This window comes from Heterodontus francisci, chromosome 37 (genome assembly GCF_036365525.1).
Source record: "Heterodontus francisci isolate sHetFra1 chromosome 37, sHetFra1.hap1, whole genome shotgun sequence".
In the NCBI taxonomy this organism is placed as follows: domain Eukaryota; kingdom Metazoa; phylum Chordata; class Chondrichthyes; order Heterodontiformes; family Heterodontidae; genus Heterodontus; species Heterodontus francisci.
This window is the reverse complement of record NC_090407.1, coordinates 11,312,354-11,337,622: the sequence shown is the minus strand read 5'-3', so window position 1 is coordinate 11,337,622 and position 25,269 is coordinate 11,312,354. Positions and strand designations below refer to the sequence as shown.

The 25,269-nt window shown below is 42.9% G+C and overlaps 1 protein-coding gene across 41 annotated transcripts in view; it reads right to left on the bottom strand.

Moving 5' to 3' along the window:
• Nucleotides 1-25,269, bottom strand: part of LOC137352058 (protein polyglycylase TTLL10-like) — a 367,140-nt gene that overhangs the window by 118,754 nt on the left and 223,117 nt on the right. For all 41 annotated transcript variants that reach the window (XM_068017111.1, XM_068017112.1, XM_068017070.1 and 38 more), the window contains 3 exons: nt 24,216-24,419; nt 21,944-22,133; nt 2,284-2,903 (listed from right to left, as the gene is read on the bottom strand). In XM_068017111.1, coding sequence (XP_067873212.1) covers nt 2,284-2,903; nt 21,944-22,133; nt 24,216-24,419 — 1,014 coding nt within the window. The remainder of the gene's footprint in view (nt 1-2,283; nt 2,904-21,943; nt 22,134-24,215; nt 24,420-25,269) is intronic.

Sequence of the window (25,269 nt, the reverse complement as noted above, 5' to 3'; positions counted from 1 at the left end):
GATGAGATGCATCCAAGGATACTGAGGGAAGTGAGGGTGGAAATCGCAGAGGCACTGACCATAATTTTTCAGTCTTCCTTAGACTCTGGGGTGGTGCCAGAGGACTAGAGAATTACAAACGTTATACCCTTGTTCAAAAAAAGGTGTAAAGATAAGCCCAGCAACTACAGGCCAGTCAGTTTAACTTTTGTGGTGGGAAAACTTCTAGAAAAAATTAGGGGCAAAATCAATAGTCACATGGACAAATGCGAGTTAATTAAGGAAAGCCGGCATGGATTTCTTAAGGGAAAATCATGTTTAACTAACTTGCTGGAATTTTTTGAGGAGGTAACAGAGAGAGTTGATGAGGGCAATGCTGTTGATGTGATGGACATGGACTTTCAAAAGGCACTTGATACTGTGCCACACAACAGACTTGTGAGCAAACCTGTACCTCATGGAATAAAAGGGACAGTAGCAACATGGATACGAAATTGGCTGAGTGACAGGATACAAAGAGTAGTGGTTAATGGATGTTTTTCAGGCTGGAGGAAGGTTTGCAGTGGAGTTCCCCAGCGATCAGTGTTGGGGCCCTTGCTTTTCCTGATATTTATGTTAATGACCTAGACCTTGGTGTACAGGACACAATTTCAAAGTTTGCAGATAATATGAAACTTGGAAGCATTGCGAACTGTGAGGAGGATAGTGTAGAACTCCAAAAGGACATAGACAAGTTGGTGGAATGGGCAGACAGATGGCAGATGACGTTCAATGCAGAGAAATGTGAAGTGATTCATTTTGATAGGAAGAACATGGAGAGACAATATAGAATAAAGGGTACAATTCTAAAAGGGGTGCCAGAGCAGAGGGACCTAGGTGTTATATATGCATGTCATTGAAGGTGTCAGGACAGGTTCAGAGAGCAGTTAACAAAGCATACAGTATCCTGGGCTTTATTAATAGGGGCATAGAGGACAAGAACAAGAAAGTTATATTGAACTTGTATAAGACACTAGTTCAGCCTTGGCTGGATTATTGCATCCAATTCTAGGCGCTGCACTTGAGGAAAGACTTTAGGGCATTGGAAACAGTGCAGAAAAGATTCATGAGAATGGTTCCAGAGATGAGGAATTTCAGTGATGAAGATAGATTGGAGAAGTTAGGACTGTTTTTCTCGGAGAAGAGAAGGCTGAGAGGTGATTTGATAGAGCTATTCAAAATCATGAGGGGTCTGTACAGAGTAGATAGAGAGAAACTGTTCAACTCATGAAAGGATCGAGAACGAGAGGGCACAGATTTAAAATATTTGGTAAGAGAAGCAAAAGTAACAGGAGGAAAAACTTTTTCACACAGCAAGTGGTTAAGGTCTGGAAGGCACTGCCTGAGAACCTGGTGGAGGCAGGTTCAATTGAAGCATTCAAAAGGGAATTGGACAGTTATATGAAAAGAAAGAATGTGCAGGGTTACAGGGAGAAGGCAGGGGAATGGAACTGAGGGGGTTGCTCTTTCAGAGAGCCGGTGCAGACACGCAGGGCCAAATGGCCTCCTTTTGCACTGGAACGATTCTGTGATTTTGTGATTCTGTGACTTGTGCGATTAACTCCATGGGCTCAAAATTCAATTGTCCCTGAAAACGGACGTGGGGATTGTGATGCGCGATTAAAAATACTTCCATCTATATAGTGCTTTTCACGACCATCGGATGTCTTAAAGTGCTTTAAAATGAATGAAGTACTTTTGAAGTCGAGTAGCTCATATTTCTTATGGGTTTAACAAGGTGGGCTTCCACAAATAAATCTCCCAAGGCACCTCACAAGAGACCTAAGGAAAACAGACTGAGCACCCCCCGCCCCCCTCCAAGAAGAGATTAGGAGAGGCGACCTAAAGCTTGGCTAAAGAGATGGGTTTTAAGGGTGTGGAGGGACAGAATTTTATGGAGACAATCAAAATGATACTTAAGTGACAGAAGGCAAAGCTGCCAATCATGAAACAAAGTGAGAGGAAGGATGAGCAAGAGGCTGAAGCCAGGGGGACAGAGGATTGAGATTTTTTTGGCGGTTTCAATTTGTACACTATATAGTGATAAAAATATAAACAGATGTAAAATTAGTGTATTTGAAATATGGTTGGTACAAAGAGTACTGAAGTGGTCCCTTACCCATGCTGCTAAATACACTGCAGTTTGTGTATTGCTCTCCTACAGCACAAATAGATACACTGCGAAGAGCTCAAGGACAAAAGCGAACAATAATGCAAAAACAACACAGAGGAATTCATGGTGAGTAAATCTAACAGTAAGCACACCTGAATTGCTTGGATTGAATGCTGAAGATGGTGCCACTTGATGCTGCACAGCTTCTACTGCTTGATCCAACGCCTGTTTCTTCTTTTTCTTCCCCTCTGGTTTTACTGCCATTTTCACCTTCTTGTCCTCTGCACCCCCATCTGTATCTACATTCGCAGAATGGGCTCCAGTGCTGTCACTTGTCTGACTGCTGTTTACCCCAGTGTTATCTGCCAGATAAGTTATTTCTTTGGATGGCACATCTTGGACATCCTCACTGAGGATCCCATCATGTGCATTTGCTCCGGAAGCAATGACATGGGTTTTGACTGTCTCTATATCTCTTGTTGCTTTCAGTTCATTCTCTCTCTGTTTTGCGGTTTTTGACTTCATTGCTATGGGTTCATTCTGGGAACTTAGAAAGATTGTCTTATTCAGAACACATGGTACTGTCATGGGTTCTCCATATGCCTTTTCTGATGTTTCTTCTTTGTTTTCTTCCGGTGTTTGGATTTTTTTAAGGTTTAAATTTTCAATGTCAACCTCTTCATCTACAGCTTCATCCTCATCCCCCAACGAGAAGACAGACTTCTTTCCAGGAAAGCGTGTTGGTGAGTTCCAATTATGCTCACTGCAATGGCTGGCAAGCAAAAAGACAACATTGAACACTTGATATATTTGGTGCAACAGAAAACATCAATTAATTCATTGGTATTCATTGCATTTATTTTTAAGTTGAGACTCCTTATTAAAGTATTTTCTCCCTCATCTTTTCTTGGGTTCCCTCCACCATCCCTGACTGGATGGCTTGTTCCCAAAGCTTGAGGGAAGCATCTGATCTTTGCTTGGCATCTCCCAACAATGACATAGAGGTGATCAGTAAGTAACCCTGTAGAAGATCATATCCTATCACTCTGTAATACAGCACATTCTGACTCCAACATCCTGTGTTATTGGACTGCACTGACTTTACAATCTATTTGTATAAAAAGTCTTTCTTATATATACCTTTTAATTGTTGGTTTAAGTGATTCCTTCAACTAAAAGCTGGAACTGTTTCTGGCTGAGGAGAAAATCACCTCATGCAAGAGTTAGGTACTGTATAACATCAATGAGGGCCAGAGTGGTCTCCTGGACTTGATTGCTTAAGGAGGTCAGAGAGGAACTTTCCAAACTCTTTCCTCTAATTGGCCCGTGCTTTTAATCAAGCTTTCTTCGCCTCTCCCAGGAGATGACATGGCTTTTGCGTGGGAGATGAGTGTATATGGGCTCAATTTTAACTCATTCAAAACCCATCGATTTGCAGAGTTAAAATCAGGCCCATTGTGATACAGAAGGTAGCACATTTGTGCGGGACAGGCTGCATGGACTAAAGGGTCTTTTTCTGTCCCCTAAGCAGTTAATAGGTGAAGTCTCCTCCTCTCCCTGCCATTGAACGAGTTACAACAACTTACATAGACTGTTTTAAGCTGTTGTTGCATTCTGCAACATTTTCACTAGTGCTGCCAGTTCTGGAAGCTTCTGCCTCCTGCAGCTGGCTGCAAGCTAGATGTTAATTTCCAGGACATGCTAAGGTTAGCAGTCTAGAAGGCCCACTAAAAATGGGACCTGGTGGTACTCGCATATGTTCCAAAATGTTTCAAAGAGCTGGCACAGGCAAGATGGGCTGAATGGCTTCCTTGTGTGCTGTATGATGCTGTGTAAAAACAGTTTACATTGTTTCCTAAACTCATTAGGAATGTGTAACGCTTCAGGTGAGATGGTGACTGCCCGCATTTTCAACGCCAAAAAACGCAAAAGGACATCATAATGTTCAAAGGAAAAATAAATATGAAAGCCTACAATCCGAGGAGGAAATAAAATAGCACTAGCATTCAATAAAAGCTCTTGTGTCATGTTTTCATTCAAACTTCGCAATCAAAGAAAGCTTTTCACAAATTCTGCTGTTTTACAATTCAACTTGATAGATAATCCAGTTAGTGAACTGATACTCTTTGTAACTTCCTGGAATGTGAAATTAGCTCGATTTACAAACCTTTTTTAAAATGTAATGCGATGTGAATTTTGAAACCCAAGAGGAAAGGCAATTCCAAGGAAATATTTAATCTCCTGTCACAATTTTTGGTTTGGGAAATATGTCCTGAAAATGCATGCTTTTTCAAACAATTAAAATGAGCTACAGTTCAAGAAAAGAGATGAATTTAGCAACTTTCTCAGTCTCTTCCTTTAAAAAGTAGTGACTTATCCTGGGTTGACCCCCCAGTACCTGATCAAAGTGTGGTTATCGGCAGGTTTATTTGACCAGTTCAACAGTGGCTACTTGGGCATGAGGTACTGGAAGACATATGCTCAGCTGAGTCTAATCCTCACTCCATAGCTGTACAGTTACATTTTTCAGCAAGGCCCACTGTATTGAGATAAAGTATAGGAACACTATTTGATTTATCCTCATTTTATAGCCCAGGGATACTGAAGCCAATTGTACTGGTCAGAAGTGCAGCTACAAAAACCTGTTGAAAGTACACAGGAATGTTTCCTAGTTCAGGGTTTCAATGAGGTAGCCAGAGGTAATCCTATATCAAGTATTTAGTAGCAAGAATGACCTTGTATCAAGCCTCCCTGTAGGGGAACACCTGGGCAACAGTGACCATAATATTATATATAAGGTTTCAATTGGCTGGTAGAACCTAAGGTACCAAAAATTTACAAATAATCCCAGATCTCAGAAGGGCAAACTTTACTAAACTGGCAGAAGATTCAGCACAGGTTAATTGGTTAACTCTACTGGGTGGTGATAAAACTGATACAGAATATAAATGCAAAGTTTTTAACAACAAATAAAAATGGAAGCTAAATATGTGGCCAAAGTCGAAAGGAGTGAGGGTGGTAAGAAAAAACCACCGTGGTTGACTGGTCATGAACAAAGACAAATAAGATGTAAACAAAAATGTTTCTACAAACCAAAGTCATCTAATACTCAACTAAACAAAGATAGGTACTTTGAACAGCAAAAGAAAACTAAGGTCGTGTTTAGATTAGCTGAAAGGATCTTAGACAATTGTGGTAGCAATGAAAACAGCTTTTTCAGTATGTGAAGATGCAGAGAATTGTCAAAGACTTTACTGGGGGGTGGGTGCTACTGAAGAACTCTCAAGAATAAGTTATGAAGGATTCACAGGTTATGGCGGAAATACTTAACAAGTATTTTGCATCGATCTTCACCCTTGAAGATGATGCTCGACTGTCAGATTTCAGTGATGTTGTTAATAATAAAATTGTAAACATTAACATAGAGAACATGCGTTTTTTGATGCAACTAGGAACCTTAAAATCAATAGGGCAGTCACCCAGGACCCTCACAGGTATAGACACAGACCAGTATCTTTACTAACTCGCTGCACACTGGGACAGTTTCCTTAGACTGAAAGGAGGCTAATGTAGTTCCGATCTTTAAAAAAGGAGTTAACCCGGTTAACTAAAGGCCTAGTAGTTTGACATAAATAATAGGCAAGATGCTTGGGGGATTCATAAGATTATTTAGACAGAGGATGACATATCAGGGACACCTAACATGGCTTCAAGCTACTTAGATTTCCATAAAGCTTTTGACAGGTACCACATAAGAGACTTTTCTACAAGATTGATTTTTCCAATATATTGAGCTGGATTGAGAACTGGCTGGAAGGTTGTAAGCAGTAGTTATAGATGGATTTGGATCTGTTTGGAGACTGGTCACCAGTGGTGCCCTGCAGGGATCATTGCTAGGAACATTGCTTTCTTTATTTTTTATTAATGATGTAGATGTAGGTGTTGAAGGAACATTTGCACATTTGCAGATGCTACTTAGATTTGTGTGAGTGTCAGAACTGTACTCAATGCTCAACTGCTACAGTGGATCAAAATGATTTGGGGGATTGGGCTTGTGGCTGGCAAATGTTGCTTAACTTTGAAAAGTGCAATGTTATGTATGTAGGCAGGGTGAATAGTGAGCACCTATATATCCTTCAGGGGTAAGTTCTAAAGCCAGTGGAGAAAGAAAGAGATTAGGCATTTTAATGCATAGATCTCTTGAATGTCCACAAAGGGCGGCGCAGTGGTTAGCACCGCAGCCTCACAGCTCCAGGGACCCGGGTTCGATTCTGGGTACTGCCTGTGCGGAGTTTGCAAGTTCTCCCTGTGACTGCGTGGGTTTTCGCCGGGTGCTCCGGTTTCCTCCCACAGCCAAAGACTTGCAGGTGATAGGTAAATTGGCTGTTGTAAATTGCCCCTAGTGTAGGTAGGTGGTAGGGAATATGGGATTACTGTAGGGTTAGTATAAATGGGTGGTTGTTGGTCGGCACAGACTCGGTGGGCCGAAGGGCCTGTTTCAGTGCTGTATCTCTAAATAAATAAATGCAATATCTACACTGCCCACTCAACCAAACCATGTGATCTACCCACTCAACCAAACCTGCGAGATGTGAAGTGATAGCTAGAACAAATAAGGTGTTGTTGGTAATTGACTATAAGTCAAATGCACTATGTTGTCCTTGTACAGGGTCTTGATCAAGCTTCAGTTAGATTAGTGTCCAGATTTGGTCCTCACATGATGGGTGATACTTAGGCATTGGATAAGGTGCAGAGGAGGGTCACTAGATTAATTCCAAGTTTGAAGCATCTTAGTTTCAAGATAGGCTAAAAGAACTGGGACTCTACACTTTAGAGAAGTGTAGACTTGGGGTGATTTGATTGAGGTTTAGAAGATGATGAAGGGGACAGATTGTGTACAAGTAGAAAGCTTGTTTCAACTTAATAGGTTAGGGAGGACCGGAGTCACAATTTCAAGTTATATTAGGATAGATGTCAGGAGGTAGTTCTTTTCTCAGTGGACTTCTGGAACAAGCTACTGGCTCAAATGATGGACTCAGATTCACTGAATTCTTTCAAGTGAGAGCTGGGCATGTTGCTGGCTGTGGCAGAGATCACCTTGTACAAAAGGTAGGTACTGCATGGCATTAATCAGGGCCAGAGTGATCTCCTGAATTAGTTTCAATCACCTCACAGGGTTGAAGAGAAATTTCCCACATTTTATTTTCTCAAATTGACCTAAGCTTTTATCTAACTTTTCGCCTCTCCCAGGAGATCACATTTATTTGTGGGTACAAAAAAATGAAATATTTGACATTATTTCTGAAGAAACCAAAAGTTGGAAGCATTTGAAATGGACTCATCATGATGATTTCACAGGTGTCTGAACTACAGCCCAAAAATGATGGAACCAATTAATACAGTAAGCATAGACGCTAACTCTACATAAACTACTTAAATGACTTGTTAATTCCAATATGCTCAACCCATCCATATAGTACTACAAAATACTTACAACAACCAAAACCAGGCAAATGTTTCAGAAAATATACTATTTGTTCTGATCACAGAGGGGACACCTGTTAGTCAAGTTGAGGACAGATCATTTTCCCCTCTTCTCCCACCCTTCCACCCCACCCCACCCCACCTTCCCTCCACCAAAGAACTGTAAACAACTGTTGTTACTAGGCAACAGCTGCTGAGTAGCAAGAACTAATTGTACATTCCAACTCCAGCTACTGAAAACATGCCTGAGCACAATTCTTTATGAAGATTAAATAGGTCCCTAAAAGTCTGCCATTTGAACTGTAACCGGTGATTGTGTTTTACTCAATAATTGATTTGGGATTACTTTTGTTAAATATGTACTGTATTAACTAACTTTAACCGTTATATTTATAGCAGTGTACAAGAAACTATTTAGAGTTTTCTATGCCATTTCTTGCTAAGTGAATAAAGTGAATTTGACATACTAATTACAAACAAACTGTGCTAGTGTTTGGTTGAAGATAAAAGCTTAAATCTGGTACAAAATGGTACCAGAAGGGACTGGTGTGTCTTAAGAAAGAAAAGACTTGTATTTATATCGCACATCCCAAAGTGCTTTGCAGTCAATAAAGTACTTTCTGAAGTGTAGTCACTGTTGTAATGCAGGAAATATGACAGCTAACTTCCACACAGCAAACTCCCAAAAACAGCAATGTGATAATGACCAGATAATCTGGCATTTTTGTGATGTTGATTAAGGAATAAATATTGGCCAGGCCAACTCCCCTGTTCTTCAAAATCGTGCCATGGGATCTTTTACATCCACCTGAGAGGGCAGATGGGGCCTCAGTTTAATGTCTCATCTGAAAGACGGCACCTGTAAATGACTCTATGACTCTGACAGTGCAGCACTCCTGAGGACTGTCAGCCTAGATTAGGTCCACAACCTTCTGACTCAGAGGCAAGAGTGCTACCAACTGAGCTACGGCTGACACTTTAGGGGTGGGGGGGGGGGGCGGCAGGGGTAATGAAGAAAGAGGGAGGATTCTACAAGTGATACTGTTTATAAAGTGACAATGCCTTCATGAAAAACATCTGGGAAATATTTCTTTGTTTAGGGAAATAAAAAAACCAGGAGAATCACATGTCATTTGCATATTGATGACGTGACTTGATTATGTGTTCAACAGTTAACATCATTGGATTCCATATTTGTTTGAAAAAAACTTTAAAGCTTAGGAAACTCTAGGCACAGAGAAAGTCATTAAGCCAAACAAGCCCATTAATGTTTCAGCATATCACACAATTCTAAATGTCTCCAGAATCGCTTTTAATTGCTTCGACACACCACCAGCCCACTTCAGTTAACTTTCACAGTAGCTCAGTTGAAAAGATTCTGAAAAATCTCCTTTCCGTTCCCTTGTTATTCACTAGTACACCTGGCCTTTGTGTTTAAGATGATCAAAGGAGTTAATAGGGTAAATAGAGAGCAACTATTTCTTCTACTGGGGGAGTCCAGAACCTCAAAATTAGAGCTAGGCTATTTACGGGTAATGTCAGAAAGCATATCTTCACACAAAAGCTCGTGGAAATCTGGAACATTGAACCCCAAAAAAGCTGTTGAGGCTGGGGGACAAATTGAAATTTCAAAACTGAGAAGAAAAAGCAGGTGAAAGAAATGAGAGCTTTCGAGAGAAACATTGAATGAAAGATTGTTGGGAACTTTGCAATCAGAAAGAACTGAGCTTTTGAAGTATGTAGTTGAATTAAAGGATGAAATTATTTTTCCACTTAAAAATAGTGGACGTGAGAATATTAAATTAAAAAGTTACTCTTACTTGAATTCATATAGCACCTTTAACATATAAAACATTCCAAGGTTCTTAAATAGTCAGATAGCTACTTCAAATCTACCTTTACCCAGAAAGGTAAGGGAACATTGTCAGATATCCGATTCCCAGGGAGGAAATCTGCAAATAAGAAGGTTAAATGCTCTTAAGGCGCACAAAGTACTTATTCCCAACAAGTTGTGCTGACAAATCTGAGGTATGTAGTGAATCAAATTAGTGTAGCTTTCAACTGATATTTTTGGAATTTGGAATGGTGGGCAGGAAGGCTCTGGGCAGGGGGAAGGAACTGCTGCCTATTGGAAAGGGGGAGTACTCTGTAGGAAAGTTGGGGAGTTGTGGTGGGGGGTGGTATAATCCTAAACCAGAGATCAGGATGAGGAGAGAAGACTGTGGCAGAAACTTGGAGGGAGCTGGGGCGTTTTCAACGAGAACGGAAAGTTCCAAGGGTGGGACCCACCATCCGTGGTTAACTAAAACAGTTAAAGATAGTATCAAACTTAAAGAAAAAGCCTATAATTGTGCAAAGATAGGAGGCAGGTCAGAAGATTAGACAGAATATAAAAACAGCAAAGAATGACTCTTCTTCTTTGGCCTCCTTGTCTCGAGAGACAATGGGTAAGCGCCTGGAGGTGGTCAGTGGTTTGTGCAGCAGCGCCTGGAGTGGCTATCAAGGCCAATTCTAGAGTGACAGACTCTTCCACAGGTACTGCAGATAAAATTGGTTGTCAGGGCTGTTACACAGTTGGCTTTTCCCTTGCGCTTCTGTCTTTTTTCCTGCCAACTGCTAAGTCTCTTCGACTCACCACATTTTAGCCCCGCCTTTATGGCTGCCCGCCAGCTCTGGCGATCACTGGCAACTGACTCCCATGACTTGTGATCAATGTCACAGGACTTCATGTCACGTTTGCAGACGTCTTTAAAGCGGATACATGGACGGCCGGTGGGTCTGGTACCAGTGACGAGCTCGCTGTACAATGTGTCTTTGGGGATCCTGCCATCTTCCATGCGGCTCACATGGCCAAGCCATCTCAAGCGCCGCTGGCTCAGTAGGGTGTATAAGCTGGGGATGTTGGCTGCCTCGAGGACTTCTGTGTTGGAGATACGGTCCTGCCACCTGATGCCAAGGATTCTCCGGAGGCAGCGAAGATGGAATGAATTGAGACGTCGCTCTTGGCTGACATACATTGTCCAGGCCTCGCTGCCGTAGAGCAAGGTACTGAGGACACAGGCTTGATACACTCGGACTTTTGTGTTCCGTGTCAGTGCGCCATTTTCCCACACTCTCTTGGCCAGTCTGGACGGAGCAGTGGAAGCCTTTCCCATGTGCTTGTTGATTTCTGCATCGAGAGACAGGTTACTGGTGATAGTTCAGCCTAGGTAGGTGAACTCTTGAACCACTTCCAGAGAGTGGACGCCGATATTGATGGATGGAGCATTTCTGATGTCCTGTCCCATGATGTTCGTTTTCTTGAGGCTGATGGCTAGGCCAAATTCGTTGCAGGCAGCCGCAAATCTGTCGATGAGACTCTGCAGACACTCTTCAGTGTGAGATGTTAATGCAGCATCGTCAGCAAAGAGGAGTTCCCAGATGAGGACTTTCCATACTTTGGTCTTCGCTCTTAGACGGGCAAGGTTGAACAACCTGCCCCCTGATCTGGTGTGGAGGAAAATTCCTTCTTCTGAAGACTTGATCGCATGTGAGAGCAGCAGGGAGAAGAAAATCCCAAACAGTGTAGGTGCGAGAACACAGCCCTGTTTCACGCCATTCAGGATTGGAAAGGGGTCTGATGAGGCACCGCTATGCTGAATTGTGCCTTTCATATTGTCATGGAATGAGGTGATGATACTTAGTAGCTTTGGTGGACATCCGATCTTTTCTAGTAGTCTGAAGAGACCACGTCTGCTGACGAGGTCAAAGGCTTTGGTGAGATCAATGAAAGCAACGTAGAGGGGCATCTGTTGATCGCGGCATTTCTCCTGTAGCTGACGAAGGGAGAACAGCATGTCAATGGTGGATCTCTCTGCTCGGAAGACACACTCGGCCAGCTTCTGGAGCCTGTTTAAAGCGACTCGAGCAAAGACTTTCCCCACTATGCTGAGCAGGGAGATTCCACGGTAGTTGTTGCAGTCACCGCAGTCACCCTTGTTCTTATAGAGGGTGATGATATTGGCATCCGCATGTCCTGGGGTACTGCTCCCTCATCCCAGCACAGGCAAAGCAGTTCATGGCGTGCTGAAAGTATAGCAGGCTTAGCACTCTTGATTATTCCAGGGGTAATGCCGTCCTTCCCAGGGGCTTTTCCGCTGGCTAGAGAATCAATGGCATCACTGAGTTCCGACTTTGTTGGCTTATACGTCCAGCTCATCCATGACTGGCAGAGACTGGTAAGCATTGAAGGCGGTCTCAGTGACAACATTTTCCCTGGAGTACAGTTCTAGGTAGAGCTCCACCCAGCGGTCCATTTGCTTGCGTTGGTCAGTGATTGTGTCCCCTGATTTAGATTTGAGGGGGACGATCTTCTTGACGGTTGGCCCAAAAGCTCTCTTAATGCCATCATACATTCCTCTGATGTTTCCGGTGTCAGAGGCCAGCTGAATATGACTGCATAGGTGTTGCCAGTAGTCATTAGCGCAGCGTCTGGCTGTTCTTTGTGCAGCGCTTCTGGCTACTGTAAGTGCTACGGATGTTAACTCGCTGGGGGCTTTCTTGTAGTTCAACAGTGCAATGCGCTTAGCGGCTATGACATGTTCCAGTTCTTCAAAGTGAGGTTGAAACCAGTCTGCATTCTACTTCACACGTTTGCCATAGGTGGTCATAGCTGACTCATAGATGGCATCTCTGATGTGGGCCCACTTGGTCTCTGCATCCCCTGTGGGAGTGTTTTGAAGGGCTCTTTCAAGTGAATTTAGAAATTTATGTAACAGCTGTGGATAAGAAATTCTGCTCGTGTTGATGTGCGGGTGGCCCTTCTGCTTGGAGTGATGTAGCTTCTTTGGTTTGTCTAACCTTGCTGTACACCAGGGAGTGGTCGGTGTCACAGTCCGCACTGTGTAAGTTGCGTGTGATTTGAACGCTGTTTAAGGAGGCTCGCCTTGTGACGATGAGGTCCAAGTGGTGCCAACGACGTGATCTTGGGTGCCTCCAAGAAACCTGGTGACAGGGTTTAGTGTAAAATAACTAGTTGGTGATGCAGAGGTTGTGATAGGTACACAACTCAAGCAGTCTCTGTCCATTCTCATTCATCCTTCCAATGCCATAGCGCCCAAGGCAGGAGGGCCATGAGTAATGGTCGGCCCCAACCCTGGCATTAAAGTCCCCCAGCAGGAACAGATGTTCGGTATTGGGGATGCTATTAATGATATTATGGAGTTCCTCGTAGAACTGGTCTTTAGCTTCAGGTGGGGAGCAGAGTGTTGGAGCATAGATGCTGAGTAGGTGTACTCGACCAGAGGCGGTGAGCAGTCGGATGGACAGTATGCATTCTGAGCAATTTGAAGGTGACTCTATCATGCTGAGCAAAGAGTTTCTGATGGCGAAGCCCACACCATGCTGTCTTGGTTCTTCAGGATCCCTACCCTGCCAGAAGAAGGTGTAGTCAGGAAATGGAAGGGAGGGAGGAACTCAAGAAAATTACAATCGCCAGGGAAGTGGTACTGAACAAATTGCTGGAGCTGCGGGCTGAAAAGTTCCCGGGTCCTGATGGACTTCATCCTAGGGTTGTAATTTTCCAAAATTCCCTAGATTCGGAGAGGGTTCCATTAGGTTGGGAAAATAGCGAATATAACTCCTTTATTCAAAAAGGGAGAGAGACAGAAAGCAGGAAACTACAGGCCAGTTAGCTTGACATCTGTCTTAAGAAAATATTCGAAGCTATTATTAAAGATGTTATAGCAGGGCATTAAGAAAAATTCAAGGTAATCAGGCAGCGTCAACATGGTTTTGTGAAAGGGAAATCATGTTTAACCAATTTATTAGAGTTCTTTGAGGTAGTTACATGTGCTATGGATAAAGGGGAACCAGTGGATGTATTGTATTTAGATTTCCAGAAGGCATGTGATAAGGTGCCACCTCAAAGGTTATTGCAGAAAATAAAAGCTCATGGTGTAGGGGGTAACATATTGGCATGGATAGAAGATTGGTTAGCCAACAGGAAACAGAGAGTCAGCATAAATGGGTTATTTTCTGGTTGGCAAGATGTAACGAGTTGTGTGCCACTGGGATCTGTGCTGGGGCCTCAACCTTTTACAATTTATATAAATGACTTAGATGAAGGGACCGAAGGTATGGTTGCTAAATTGCTGATGACACAAAGATAGGTAGGAAAGTAACTTGTGAAAAGGACATAAGGGGGCTACATAGGGATATAGATAAATTAAGTGAGTTGGCAAAGACCTGGCAAATGGAGTATAATGTGGGAAAGTGTGAAATTATACACTTTGGCAGGAAGAATAAAAAACAAGCATATTATCTAAATGGTGAGAGATTGCAGAGCTCTGAGATGCAAAGGGATCTGGGTGTCCTAGTGCATGAATCGCAAAAGGTTAGTATGCAGGTGCAGCAACTAATTTGGAAAGCTAATAGAATGTTATCGTTTATCGCAAGGGGAATTGAATACAAGAGTAGGGAGGTTATGCTTCAGCTATACAGGGCATTGGTGAGACCACTGTACTGTGTGCAGTACTGGTCTTCTTATTTAAGGAAGGATGTAAATGCGTTGGAGGCAGTACAGAGAAAGTTTATGAGACTAATACCTGGAATGGGCGGGCTGTCTTATGAGGAAAAGTTGGACAGGCTAGGCTTGTATCTGCTGGAATTTAGAAGAGTAAGAAGCGACCTATTTGAAACATATAAGGTTATGACAGGGTGGATGTGGAAAAGATGTTTCCCCTTGGAGGAGAATCTAGAACTAGGGGTCACTGTTTAAAAATAAGGGGTCGCCCATTTAAGACAGAGATGAGGAGAATTTGTTTCTCTCAGATAGACGTGAGTCTTTGGAATTCTCTTCCTCAAAAGGCAGTGGAAGCAGAGTCTTTGAATATTTTTAAGGAAGAGGTTGATAGATTCTTGATGTGCAAGGGGGTGAAAGGTTATCGGGGGTAGGTAGAAATGTGGAGTAATCAGTTCAGCCATGAACTTATTGAATGGCGGAGCAGGCTCGAAGGACCGAGTGGCCTACTCCTGCTCCTAATTTGTATGCTTGTATGGATAACATGGCAGAGATTGGGAGGAGGGTGAAGCCTGTGGGAAAGATTAGGAAGGTGAGGCAAGGATCTGGCCACGATTGGAAGAAGGGTAACCTGGCATAAGGGAAGCTCAAGGCCCAGGGAGAATTGTTGCCCCTCTTGGCCCACCAGGAAACATAAAATAAAACTTTTAAACTCAGCTTCTGGCCCACCATCTGGCTGTTAACAAGTTTGGAGCTGACACTCCCACTCTCCTGCTCAGGCTCAGGCCTACAACTAAAATTACAGATCAGCTCTGAAGACATCATTGGGCCCAAATGTGCATATTTAAAGTTGGACCCTGCTTCCTTCATGCGGGTGTCCTGTTTGCCTGATCAAAAGTGCAGGTTAATATTGGGATATGGCCGGATCAGAGTGGGTTAAGTGACTCGCTCCATTTTAACTGCCCCTCACAATGAGCATCTGCTACTGCTCGCACAGACAGTTAAAATCAAGGCCAAGATCTCTGAATAGCAACCTTTGGGTGGTGGTTTGTTGTTGGCTATTCATGGATTCTCTTTGACCTATCTCTCCCTGATAGCTATGGATTGCTCAATTTTAACAAGACAAGGGGACAAATACTTTTTTTTCGAATTAGCACAAAGCAAATTTGCATAAAGCAGATTTAAATATCTCTTAATCACAGGAAAAAAACTGCCATTCAAACATATACAGAAACAAATGCCACAATACCTGTATTTGAATTGAATGGCTAGGCCTCTCCCTCCAGTTAAAACTTCCATATTCTGTTTGTTCTTCTTTTGATAAGATAAGCCATTTTCTATAAAGATGCTTGGTTTTTAATGTTCACCATGATTGAAAAGTGGAAAGAAATGATATACCATAGGCAAAAAGTACTCCATTTTGTCACAGAGACATCTTCTATTTTTTAGGGTCGCTGATGTTGAAAATGAAAATGCAACATTGCTGCAATGGGGAAGTTTCACAGTTTAGTGTTGGGGGACACAGAGTCGAGGAAACATTAGCTGTGATGTTGTCTGTCCTGGGCATACTATGTGGCTTGGGCTGCAAAAACTGGAAAATGGTCCATTTCCCCAGTACTGACATCCAACACTTTGGTAAAGAGAAAACAATTCACGGAAAAGAAATGGATTTTAAACTAACATAACAAAGCAAATAACCACACAAAGTAGACCTCAGCTTCCTCACAATTTGCCTTTTCATTTGGGTTCATGGCCTGCTTTCCAAATATCACCAGGCCTAGAGGAAAGGGTCATATCTTGGAGTTGAGTATAATACAAATTAGACTTTGCATTACAAATTTGTGTTTAAAATTGTACATGCAAATTTGTTTCATGATTGCTTTAAGCAAATGAACATCTGCCACTGCTGGAGATGGTGAGCACATCTCAGAATTACACCAAGAATGATCACCAGGGTATGAGGTATGTCACATGAAAGATGGACGTGAGTGGTAATATGAAAGGTTCCAGCAGATGCAAATTTGCTGTCGCTTTGAAATCTGGAACCAGTCACTTGTAGCCTGTTTTTTGGCAGAGTTGGCTTGAAATTAATTTAACACCTGCTTACATTCTCATCTTGCTTTCAAATCCCTCCATGGCCTCACCCCTCCCTATCTCTGTAACCTCCTCCAGCCTGAGAATCCTGCAAGATCTCTGCACTCCTCCAATTCTGGAATCTTGTGCATCACCCATTTTAATTGCTTCACTATTGATTTTGTTTTTCAAAAATATAGTTTATTCATAATAATTGTTCAAATATATTTCATCATTCAAATTTGATATTACATAAAGTGCAAATCAGATCAGTTTATTTCAATACAGTACATGAGGCCTCACTACACTTGCCACATCAGGTTATATTTACAATGTACATTTACATTACACGTCAAACATTTTCTGGTGCATACAGCCCGAGGAGTTTTACACAGTTTCCAGCCCCTTGGTACTCTATGATGGGGGGGGGGACTTAAACAGTGGCCTTTCCCCATTGAGCCTATGTGGTGGCTGCCCCAAGCTTTAGTGCATCCTTCAGCACCTAGTCCTGGACCTTGGAATGTGCCAGTCTGCAACACTCGGTCATGGACAGCTCTTTGCACTGGAAGACCAGCAAGTTTCAAGAGTGTCTTTCACTGGGTTGATGGTCCTCCAGCAGCAGCTGATGTTTATCTCGGTGTGCATCCCTGGGAACAGCCCGTAGAACACGGAGTCCTGCGTTTCGGAGCTGCTTGGGATGAACCTGGACAAAAACCACTGCATCTGTTTCCAGACCTGCTTTGCAAAGACACATTCCAGAAGGAGATGGCTGATGGTCTCTTCCCCACCATAGCCGCCTCATGGATAGCGTGCAGAGGCGGTGAGACTCCAGGCCTTCAGGAAGGATCCGGCAAGGAGAGCCCTTCTCACTACCACCACCATTAATGGCTGCTGCCTTCAGCTGCCTTGGCTTTACTGTCTGGAATTCCCTCCCTACGTCTCTCTACCTTCCTCTCCTCCTTTAAGATGCTCCTTAAAATCAAGCTTTTGGTCACTTGTTCTGAAATTTCCTGCTGCTGCTTTTGAGCTGGAAGGCCTATGATTGGGCCTCCAACTTTGAGTACCACCCCCCACCCCCCCCCCCATGCTGTCCTTAATTGGACAGCGAGCCTGCCCTCTGGTCATTAATTGGCCACTCCGGGGAAGATCACAATAAGTGATTGTTTCCCACACAATGCGGGAATTCTGACCCACATTTGAGCCGAATGGCGGGATTCAGAAACCTGCAGGGAAAATCTAGCTCTCGGTGTTTGCATAATCCATCAGCATTGAGAATTTATGTTAATAGTAACGCAAATCCCTCCCTGTGCTATTGCCTACATCAGGATTGCCCAAGCCTTTTGTTTTCACAGGTCTTTAGGCAAATACCATAATGCCGTGGGTGACATATAAAGTTTAATTCCATGTTCCCATTAAATTTGTTTATTTTTCATTTTCATTTGCTGATATCAAAAAATCTGGTGTTCAGATATAGGATTTATTCACTAAGCAAGGAATAGCACGACTAATGGCCCTTTCCAAACTTCCATTGCAAAAATCAACAACACAAACTAGCAGTTATGAAATGTGCAAGTAAAATTAAAATGTCTGCAATTCCAGGACCAAATTGCCAATGCTTGTGAGCAGAATGCTAGCGAGGTCAGAAAATCGTCCCTAATTGGGTCATTAAATATTTAAATTGGCTGCCCGCTCCCTGGTAATCCTGCCTGCCTCTCGGAAACTTCCCTAGCATCGGGAATGTGCTGGGAGCCATCCCAATGCAGCGCCCCCTATTCCCTCCCCCTCCCTGCTCCAAGCCTGCCACCACGGGGCCAGGAAAATTCTGCTCTATGTCTTTTTCATTCTCTTTGAACACTTTCATTTATTAGTTAGAAAAATATTGGAGATGCGTTAAAAGGGTATTTGACTGGGCAAGGTGGTTGGAGGCAGATGGTCATATGATAAAAGCACCAGGAACGTGTCCAACCAGAGTTGACAACCCTACCCACAGCACAGATTATTCTCCATATCAAGCACATATGGCTCTGCTTCTTGGCAAAAGAATCCCAGTTGAAGTCCCACATTATTTAAAAGTACCTGAAAACTGCTATATGTTGAAATATTTGATGGGAACAGGAGCAGGTTTGGGAAGAATTTTCGAATTGCATTGGATGCGGGAGGGCCAGAATATTGGCATCGGAGAGCGGCATGCAGATTTGCTTGTAGGTGTCTGCCTCCAGCCCATTTTTGTAGAGGCAGCTTTGAGGGCCACTTGCAAGCAGCAGGTAGCCTATTAAGGCAATTAAAGGGCCTATTAAGGCCAATGTTCTGAGGCCAAAGCCGGCTGATACGTGGAGGTGGCCTCCTGGTGGCAGACACTCCACCCCCACTCCACAGTCAACTTACTTAGATGGCCGCAGCTGAGTCCACAGGTCACTCTGTGGAGGGGTTCCCTCCTCTACAATGGCAGTCACAGAGCTGTGGCCACTTTTTGTTTTGAAAAGTGATGAAGTGTGCTCAGAGCGTGCCTTCTACCTACATAGGCAACACTCTCCTCTGACAGTGGGGCTGCCGCTCTCTCAGTGCTGAAGTGCCTCCGATTGGATGGCAAGCGCACCCTTTGGCCACTGATTGGTCATCTCCTTCAAGGTGGCGGTACAGGGTCAGAACCCAGAAATGCTCCCATCATCAAGGACCTGACCCAAAACGAAAATTCAGTCTATTGTGTTTGCTATACTTCAGACAGGTGTATGTGATAAGCTGAACCCATCAAGTTTGCTCCAGTTACAGATTGTACCTACTGAACTTTGAGAGGTGTAACCTGTATCTCAGTTTATCAATTTCTCACAATATTCATTCATACTGAGTGAACTGAAATGTGAATGCAGGCATCAGGTGTCATGGCTGTAATCCAGAAACAGGTCATGGGATGCAAAGTTCAGGTTACTCACCTCCTGGCAATGTCCAATGTTAATCTTCTCGTTTATTTAAATTTCATGCCTTTGAGTATATTCAATTACTAATTTTACAAATGATTTTGATTTCGATTTCAAAAAGTCCTCACTATGTTTGCGTATTTAGTCTTTAAAAATCTAATCAAGAGTTACCTTTCACCAACTTATATTCCCTATACTTTGCACAAGATAACAACTCTACCATCCAAAAGATTAAAAAAGAAGCAATGTTAGTGTTGTTGTTGGTGGTGGAATTGATAGAAATGATGCTTACACCTCTGATGGCAGTGTTCCCTCTAAGTGCAGCTTCAACACTTGCCATCTGAGGGTTGACAGTCATGATTTTTGATTATGCAGGTTGGATAAAGATGTGCTTACACCGATTTTCACACAAAAGCATATTGGAAGTCGGGAACTCTCTCTAAAAAGCTGTTGAGGCAAGGTCAATTGAAAATTTCAAAACTGAGATTGATAGATATCTGTGAGGTAAGGGTTACGAAATCAAGGCAGATTGTTGAAGTAGATACAGATCAGCCATGATCCAATTGAATGGTGGAACAGGCTTGAGGGGCTGAATGGCCTGCTCCTGTTCCTATGTTCCATCACTACAGGCTAGTGAAAAGGTTTTACTCCTGCTGGTCTTTAACATATGTCTCAGCCACTGGGAAAGGTCGTGGCTCCCAATTAAAAGCTTGTATGTGGAATAAAAATCAGGCTGTTCCTATAACGCTGGGGGATGCATTCTGAAATGCCTTTCTGAAACAATTGCCAGCATGAATGCACTGGTGGCCATTACCCCCAGTCAGAATCACAACAAACTGCCCAGCACTTTAATCCTGTCCCACTCCCCTCATCCCAAGTATATATGTATGAGACAGGGAATGAAACAATAACTGTCTGCTCCTGTCAAACTAAGACGAGTCTGGCAGGTTGTTTGATTCTTTGGTCTTACTCTATCATCTATTTATTCTCAATTATGATTTGATAAGGCAATATTTGTGGACGATCGACCTGCCCAGGTTCCCTGGCGAGGACAAAAGCCATCACACAAATGAAGAACAACAAGGGGGCAGGAGGTGATGGAATCCCTGCTGAAATCTTTAAGCACGGAGGAAAGGAACTAACATTACAGCACCACGCCCTCATCCTACAGATCTGGAATGAAGAGGAAGTCCCGAATGATGTCAAGGATGCTATGATTGTCACAATCTTCAAAAAAGGGGACAAATCCAACTGTGGAAATTACAGAAGCATCTCCCTGCTCTCCATTGCAGGAAGGATCATTACAAGAACCCTTCTGAACCGATTCATTACACATGGTGAAGAGCTACTCCCCGAATCTCGATGTGGGTTTAGACCATCAAGAGGCACTGCTGACACGATTTTCACAGCTCACTAACTACAAGAAAAATGTTGTGATCAACATCAATTTCTCTACATAGCATTTTTTGACTTGACAAAGGCCTTCGACTCTGTGAATTGTGAGGCACTCTGGAAGATTCTGTTGAAGTATGGATGTCCTCCAAAATTCATCACATCATGCTTCATGATGATATGCAAGCGGTGATCCTTCGCAACGGATCCATTGCAGACCCCTTTGAGGTTAGTACAGGAGTTAAACAAGGTTGTGTTATCGCCCCACCTCTTTTTTTGATCTTCCTAGCAGCCATGCTCCATCTGACTAGAGACGAGCTCCCTGCTGGAGTACAGCTTATTTATCGAATGGACAGTAAACTATTTAATCTCAGGCGACTCCAATCAAAAACTAAGACCACCCGACTTCCGTCATTGAGTTCCAATATGATGATGACACTGCAGTAAGTGCTGTGTTGGAATCTGATCTTCAGAGAATCGTCGATAGGCATATGAGAAGATGGAACCTACATTCAACATTCAGAAGACCAAAGTCCTCCATCAGCAAGCTCCAAATACACACGCCCCAGCCCCATTGATTAGGATTCATGATGAGTGCCTGGAAAATATGGAACACTTCCATCTTGGAAGTTATCTTTCACAGAAGGCTGACATTGACGAAGAAATCTAGCATTGCCTGAAGTCTGCCGGTGCAGCCTTTGGCCATCTGAGGAAGCGAGTGTTTGAAGATCGCGACAGCAAAACTGAAACCAAGCTCATGGTCTACCATGCAGTCATGATCCCTACCTTACAGTGCGGGGCTGAAACATGGACAACATACAGGAGGAACCTCCAAGCACTAGAGTCATTTCATCAACATTGTCTGTGGAAGATCCTAAATATCAAGTGGGAGGACAGGTGCACCAACATCAGCGTCCTCTCACAAGCGTCAAGGCTATGATTATCCACCATCAGCTTTGTTGGGATAGTCTTATAGTTCGGAGGTCAGATACCAGGCTCCCAAAGCAGGTCTTCTCCCAGCTCAGTCAGGGCAGAGGCACCAGAGGAGGACAAAAGAAGCACCTCAAGGATGTGTTGAAAGCCAACATGAAGAAATGGAATTTTGACATCAACTCCTGGGAGACCATCGCCTGGACTGAACCAGATGGAGGCAGAGTCTATGGGAAGGATCTCAGCATTTTGAGACCCAACGACGACAAAGTGAAGAGGAAAAGCAAGAGTTGTGGAAAGAACAAGCCATGACCCTAACTAGTAATACACGACCAGATATCCCACATGACAACAAATGCCCTGCGTGTCATAAAGTTTGTCGATCCTGAATTGGCCTATCTTCAGACTCATGGAAGACAATCATCCTCACCTGCAAGGGATAGCCAATAACTTGTGGATGCTATGTATACACTCATTGGCTGAGATACTTTAGAATGTCAGTTATAGACATGCACTTACCTGACACAAATCCCCTGTAGCCATGTGTTTATTGATTTAAAATGGTACTTCATATTCCCATAAGAGGTGGAAACAAACTTGTAGGAATCGAAATTCTGCACCACTCCCCTCCCCCAACGAGCACCAAGAGTCTGTTCTCCATCTCCAACCCAGATCTCAACATGGACGATGTCATGGGGTTGGAATTTGGCTATAAGTAAAAATGATATAAAAGTTCAGTATTTCAATAAGGAATCTTGAAAATGTAAAATCGGCTGTACAGCATGAATGAATGCAAGCATAGAAATTAATACTGCACCTGAATTTTAGTGGGTTTTATTGTTATATTTTATAGAACATACAGCACACAAACAGATCATTCAGCTCCACAGCTTCATGCTGGTGTTTATGCTTCACATAAGCCTTCTCCCAACCATCTTCATCCAACTCCATCAGCAGAACCTTCTATTCTTTTCTCCTCCATGCGTTTATCTAGCTTCCCCTTAAATGCATCTAAGTTGTTCGCCTCAACTACTTCTTGTGGGCATAAGTTCCATGTTCTAACCACTCTTAGGGTAAGGACGTTTTATTCATAAAGAAGTAAAATACTGTACAGATAGGGTCTGTCACTGTAGATTGCAGATGGGCAGAAATGTAACTAGGCTGACTCATGGATTTGATCATGGTACTTACTGGGGTTTAAAGACGGGCAGAAATTATACTGCTGAAGCAGTGTGTAAATCACAGATTTCTCATAGTCTAATGCAATAGCCACTAATCTTACTTCAGCAAAAAATAGTTAACTCTATTAGTTCTCTCCTAGATGTTGTTGATGCCCACAACTCTATCCCTTCCCCAAAGTTCATTTGAGAAAGTAATTTAATGATCCATCCTCTGTACCAAATAATCTTAATTGGAATGGTTAACCTGTGAAGTGGGCATTCTGGGCTGATTCAGCTCTCTGGGCTCTCCATGGTGGACATCCACTACTCATTATACTGACATCCTTGATTGTTCTTTTAGAGTCCAAGCATGCTGGCTGTTTCTTTTCCAATATTTAGAGTCACAGAGCCATACAGCACAGAAACAGGCCCTTTGGCCCATCGTGTCTGTGATGGCCATCAAGCACCTACCTATTCTAATCCTGTTTTCCAGCACCTGGCCCATAGCCTTGTAACATTTTTATTACTGCAAGACTCGAGAGCAATATATCCCTTGAAAATAATGAGTCCTCATATGGTGCAGTCTTTGTGATAATGGATCCTTGCAACCTACCACAATGCAGACCTCATAACGATAGATTCTATCAATACACCAATGCCCTTGCAATGGTCCCTTTCCAAAGGGTAACTCTTCCCAGTGAATTTCAATACAAGAAGCTCCTCCCACTCTCATATCAATTTTGAAATGAGAAAAATACCGAGATAAAGTAAGGGGTACGTACAATCTCTAGCAACATTCGCTCTAAGCTACACAAGTGTGTGGCCATGGAGAAATCGTGAATTTATCACACAGACTGCTCACCAGCTGTCTGCTTTGGGATACTATGCGTCCAAGGTCAGGCAAAACATTTAAAGGTACCGTGCATTAAAATATACAGGCCACACACAACAAAGAAGATTTAGAGGGATCACTGGTCTCTAGCACAGTACTCAGGCAAATGTACAGGGTAAAAGGATAATGTCGCTGGGGCTCAGACTGGATCATCGTAAATAGGAGAATACCGGGAAGGTTTCCTTCTCTAACATGGTTTCCCCCATTGCAATCAGTTAAAAAAAGAGAAAAGGGCTGCCTTTCTTACAGTTGGTCCAGTGAACTAACATATTAATTGTTTAAGAAAAATCAGTAACTCCCTGTTCATGAGGGCAGCTCTGCAAGGTGCAGTAACATAACAAAAGGCTATGCACTGATGCAGTACATAAGGCTCCAACCATGCCTCAGAGCACAAGCACACAAATCTGAATTCATACCTTCCCTGTTCTTGACTGGCTTACTGAGAGGTTGGGTTACTGAGAGGTAAGGATACATTGAGGTAAGGTACTTCATACTAGTTGGAAGGAAGAATCTGTGGCTGAGTTATCGCTAGACCTCTTTTCACACGCCCATTAGCCGTAGGGTTAAGTAGCAGTATCAAAGAGCTGAGAACTTGTTGCATGATAATTTGTGGAAATCCAAGAAGAATAAAAATGAATTTTAAAAAGGGCGATGTGCAAACAAAAAATGTAAAAGTTAGATGCAATCACAAAACTAATATGTCGTATACAACAATGATAGGTCACAGAATTGAGAATACTTTTGGAATTGAAATAGGTCCCTGAAACGAACACAAGATCCCCAGGTTCCATCTTTTCTTGAGTTGTCGTGATGGGAAGGGTGTCATGGTAGTCAGCCTGATTTCCCGGTCCAATGATGAAGCCAAAGTCATCCTTCAGATCCCGCATAACTCTTCTCACTAGACCACAGCAATCCAGAAACAAAGGAGATTCATATTCTGCAGCTGACAAACAAAATTGAGGCAATAAGTAGCAGATTCTGAACACTTTAATAAACGTTCGCAGATCAATAACCATCTTATTCATTTAACCGTGCAGAATATATTATCAATAGAATGCCTGAACAATGAAATCCACCAAACGTTTATTATGTGAATATACCACCCAATGAGATGCTGAACATTTAAAATTACAGAAGTCCCAAGTTCAATCTTGCGCCTGTGCTGGGTTACCTGATTTCAGCCAGGGCAGCCCTGGGATGCTAATTCGCCTCAGCACCTTGGGCTAAGGATGGGAAAATTAGCTAAGGTTCCTGTTTCTATTTAATGATCCCACTTGAAGTGCACGCATGATATTGGGTGAGCATCAGGTTGGACTCAGCTCTGATACCCCAACCCCCTGCCCCCCCAACCACCATCCCCCCCCCCCCCCCCACCCCAGGGAAAACTTGCTAGCAGTAACTGTCTGGGCAATGGCCACTTTGGCAAGGTATTGGAGAGTTGTCAGTGCTCGTGAAACCCATATCATGCCATACCATCCCACAACATACCGAAACACCTTTGGAACAACAGGACAGAATTTCTATTCAAAGCCCAAAAGGAATAAAGAATTGCTGAAAACTAAAAAGTGTTCCATGGAATTACCTGACAATCTGAAATACTAAGAAGGGATATGCCAGAATTGTTCCTGGTCTCTCATGGGTCTATTGTCAACATTTTATACTGTAAAGCTGCTAGTTTAATAAAGTCCAAATGCAGACATTTCATATGCAACTTCCTCAGCGTAATACTATTATCTTGCACTATAGGGTCAGTTGATATAACACTTTAGCCTCTGAATCAGAAGGTTGTGGGT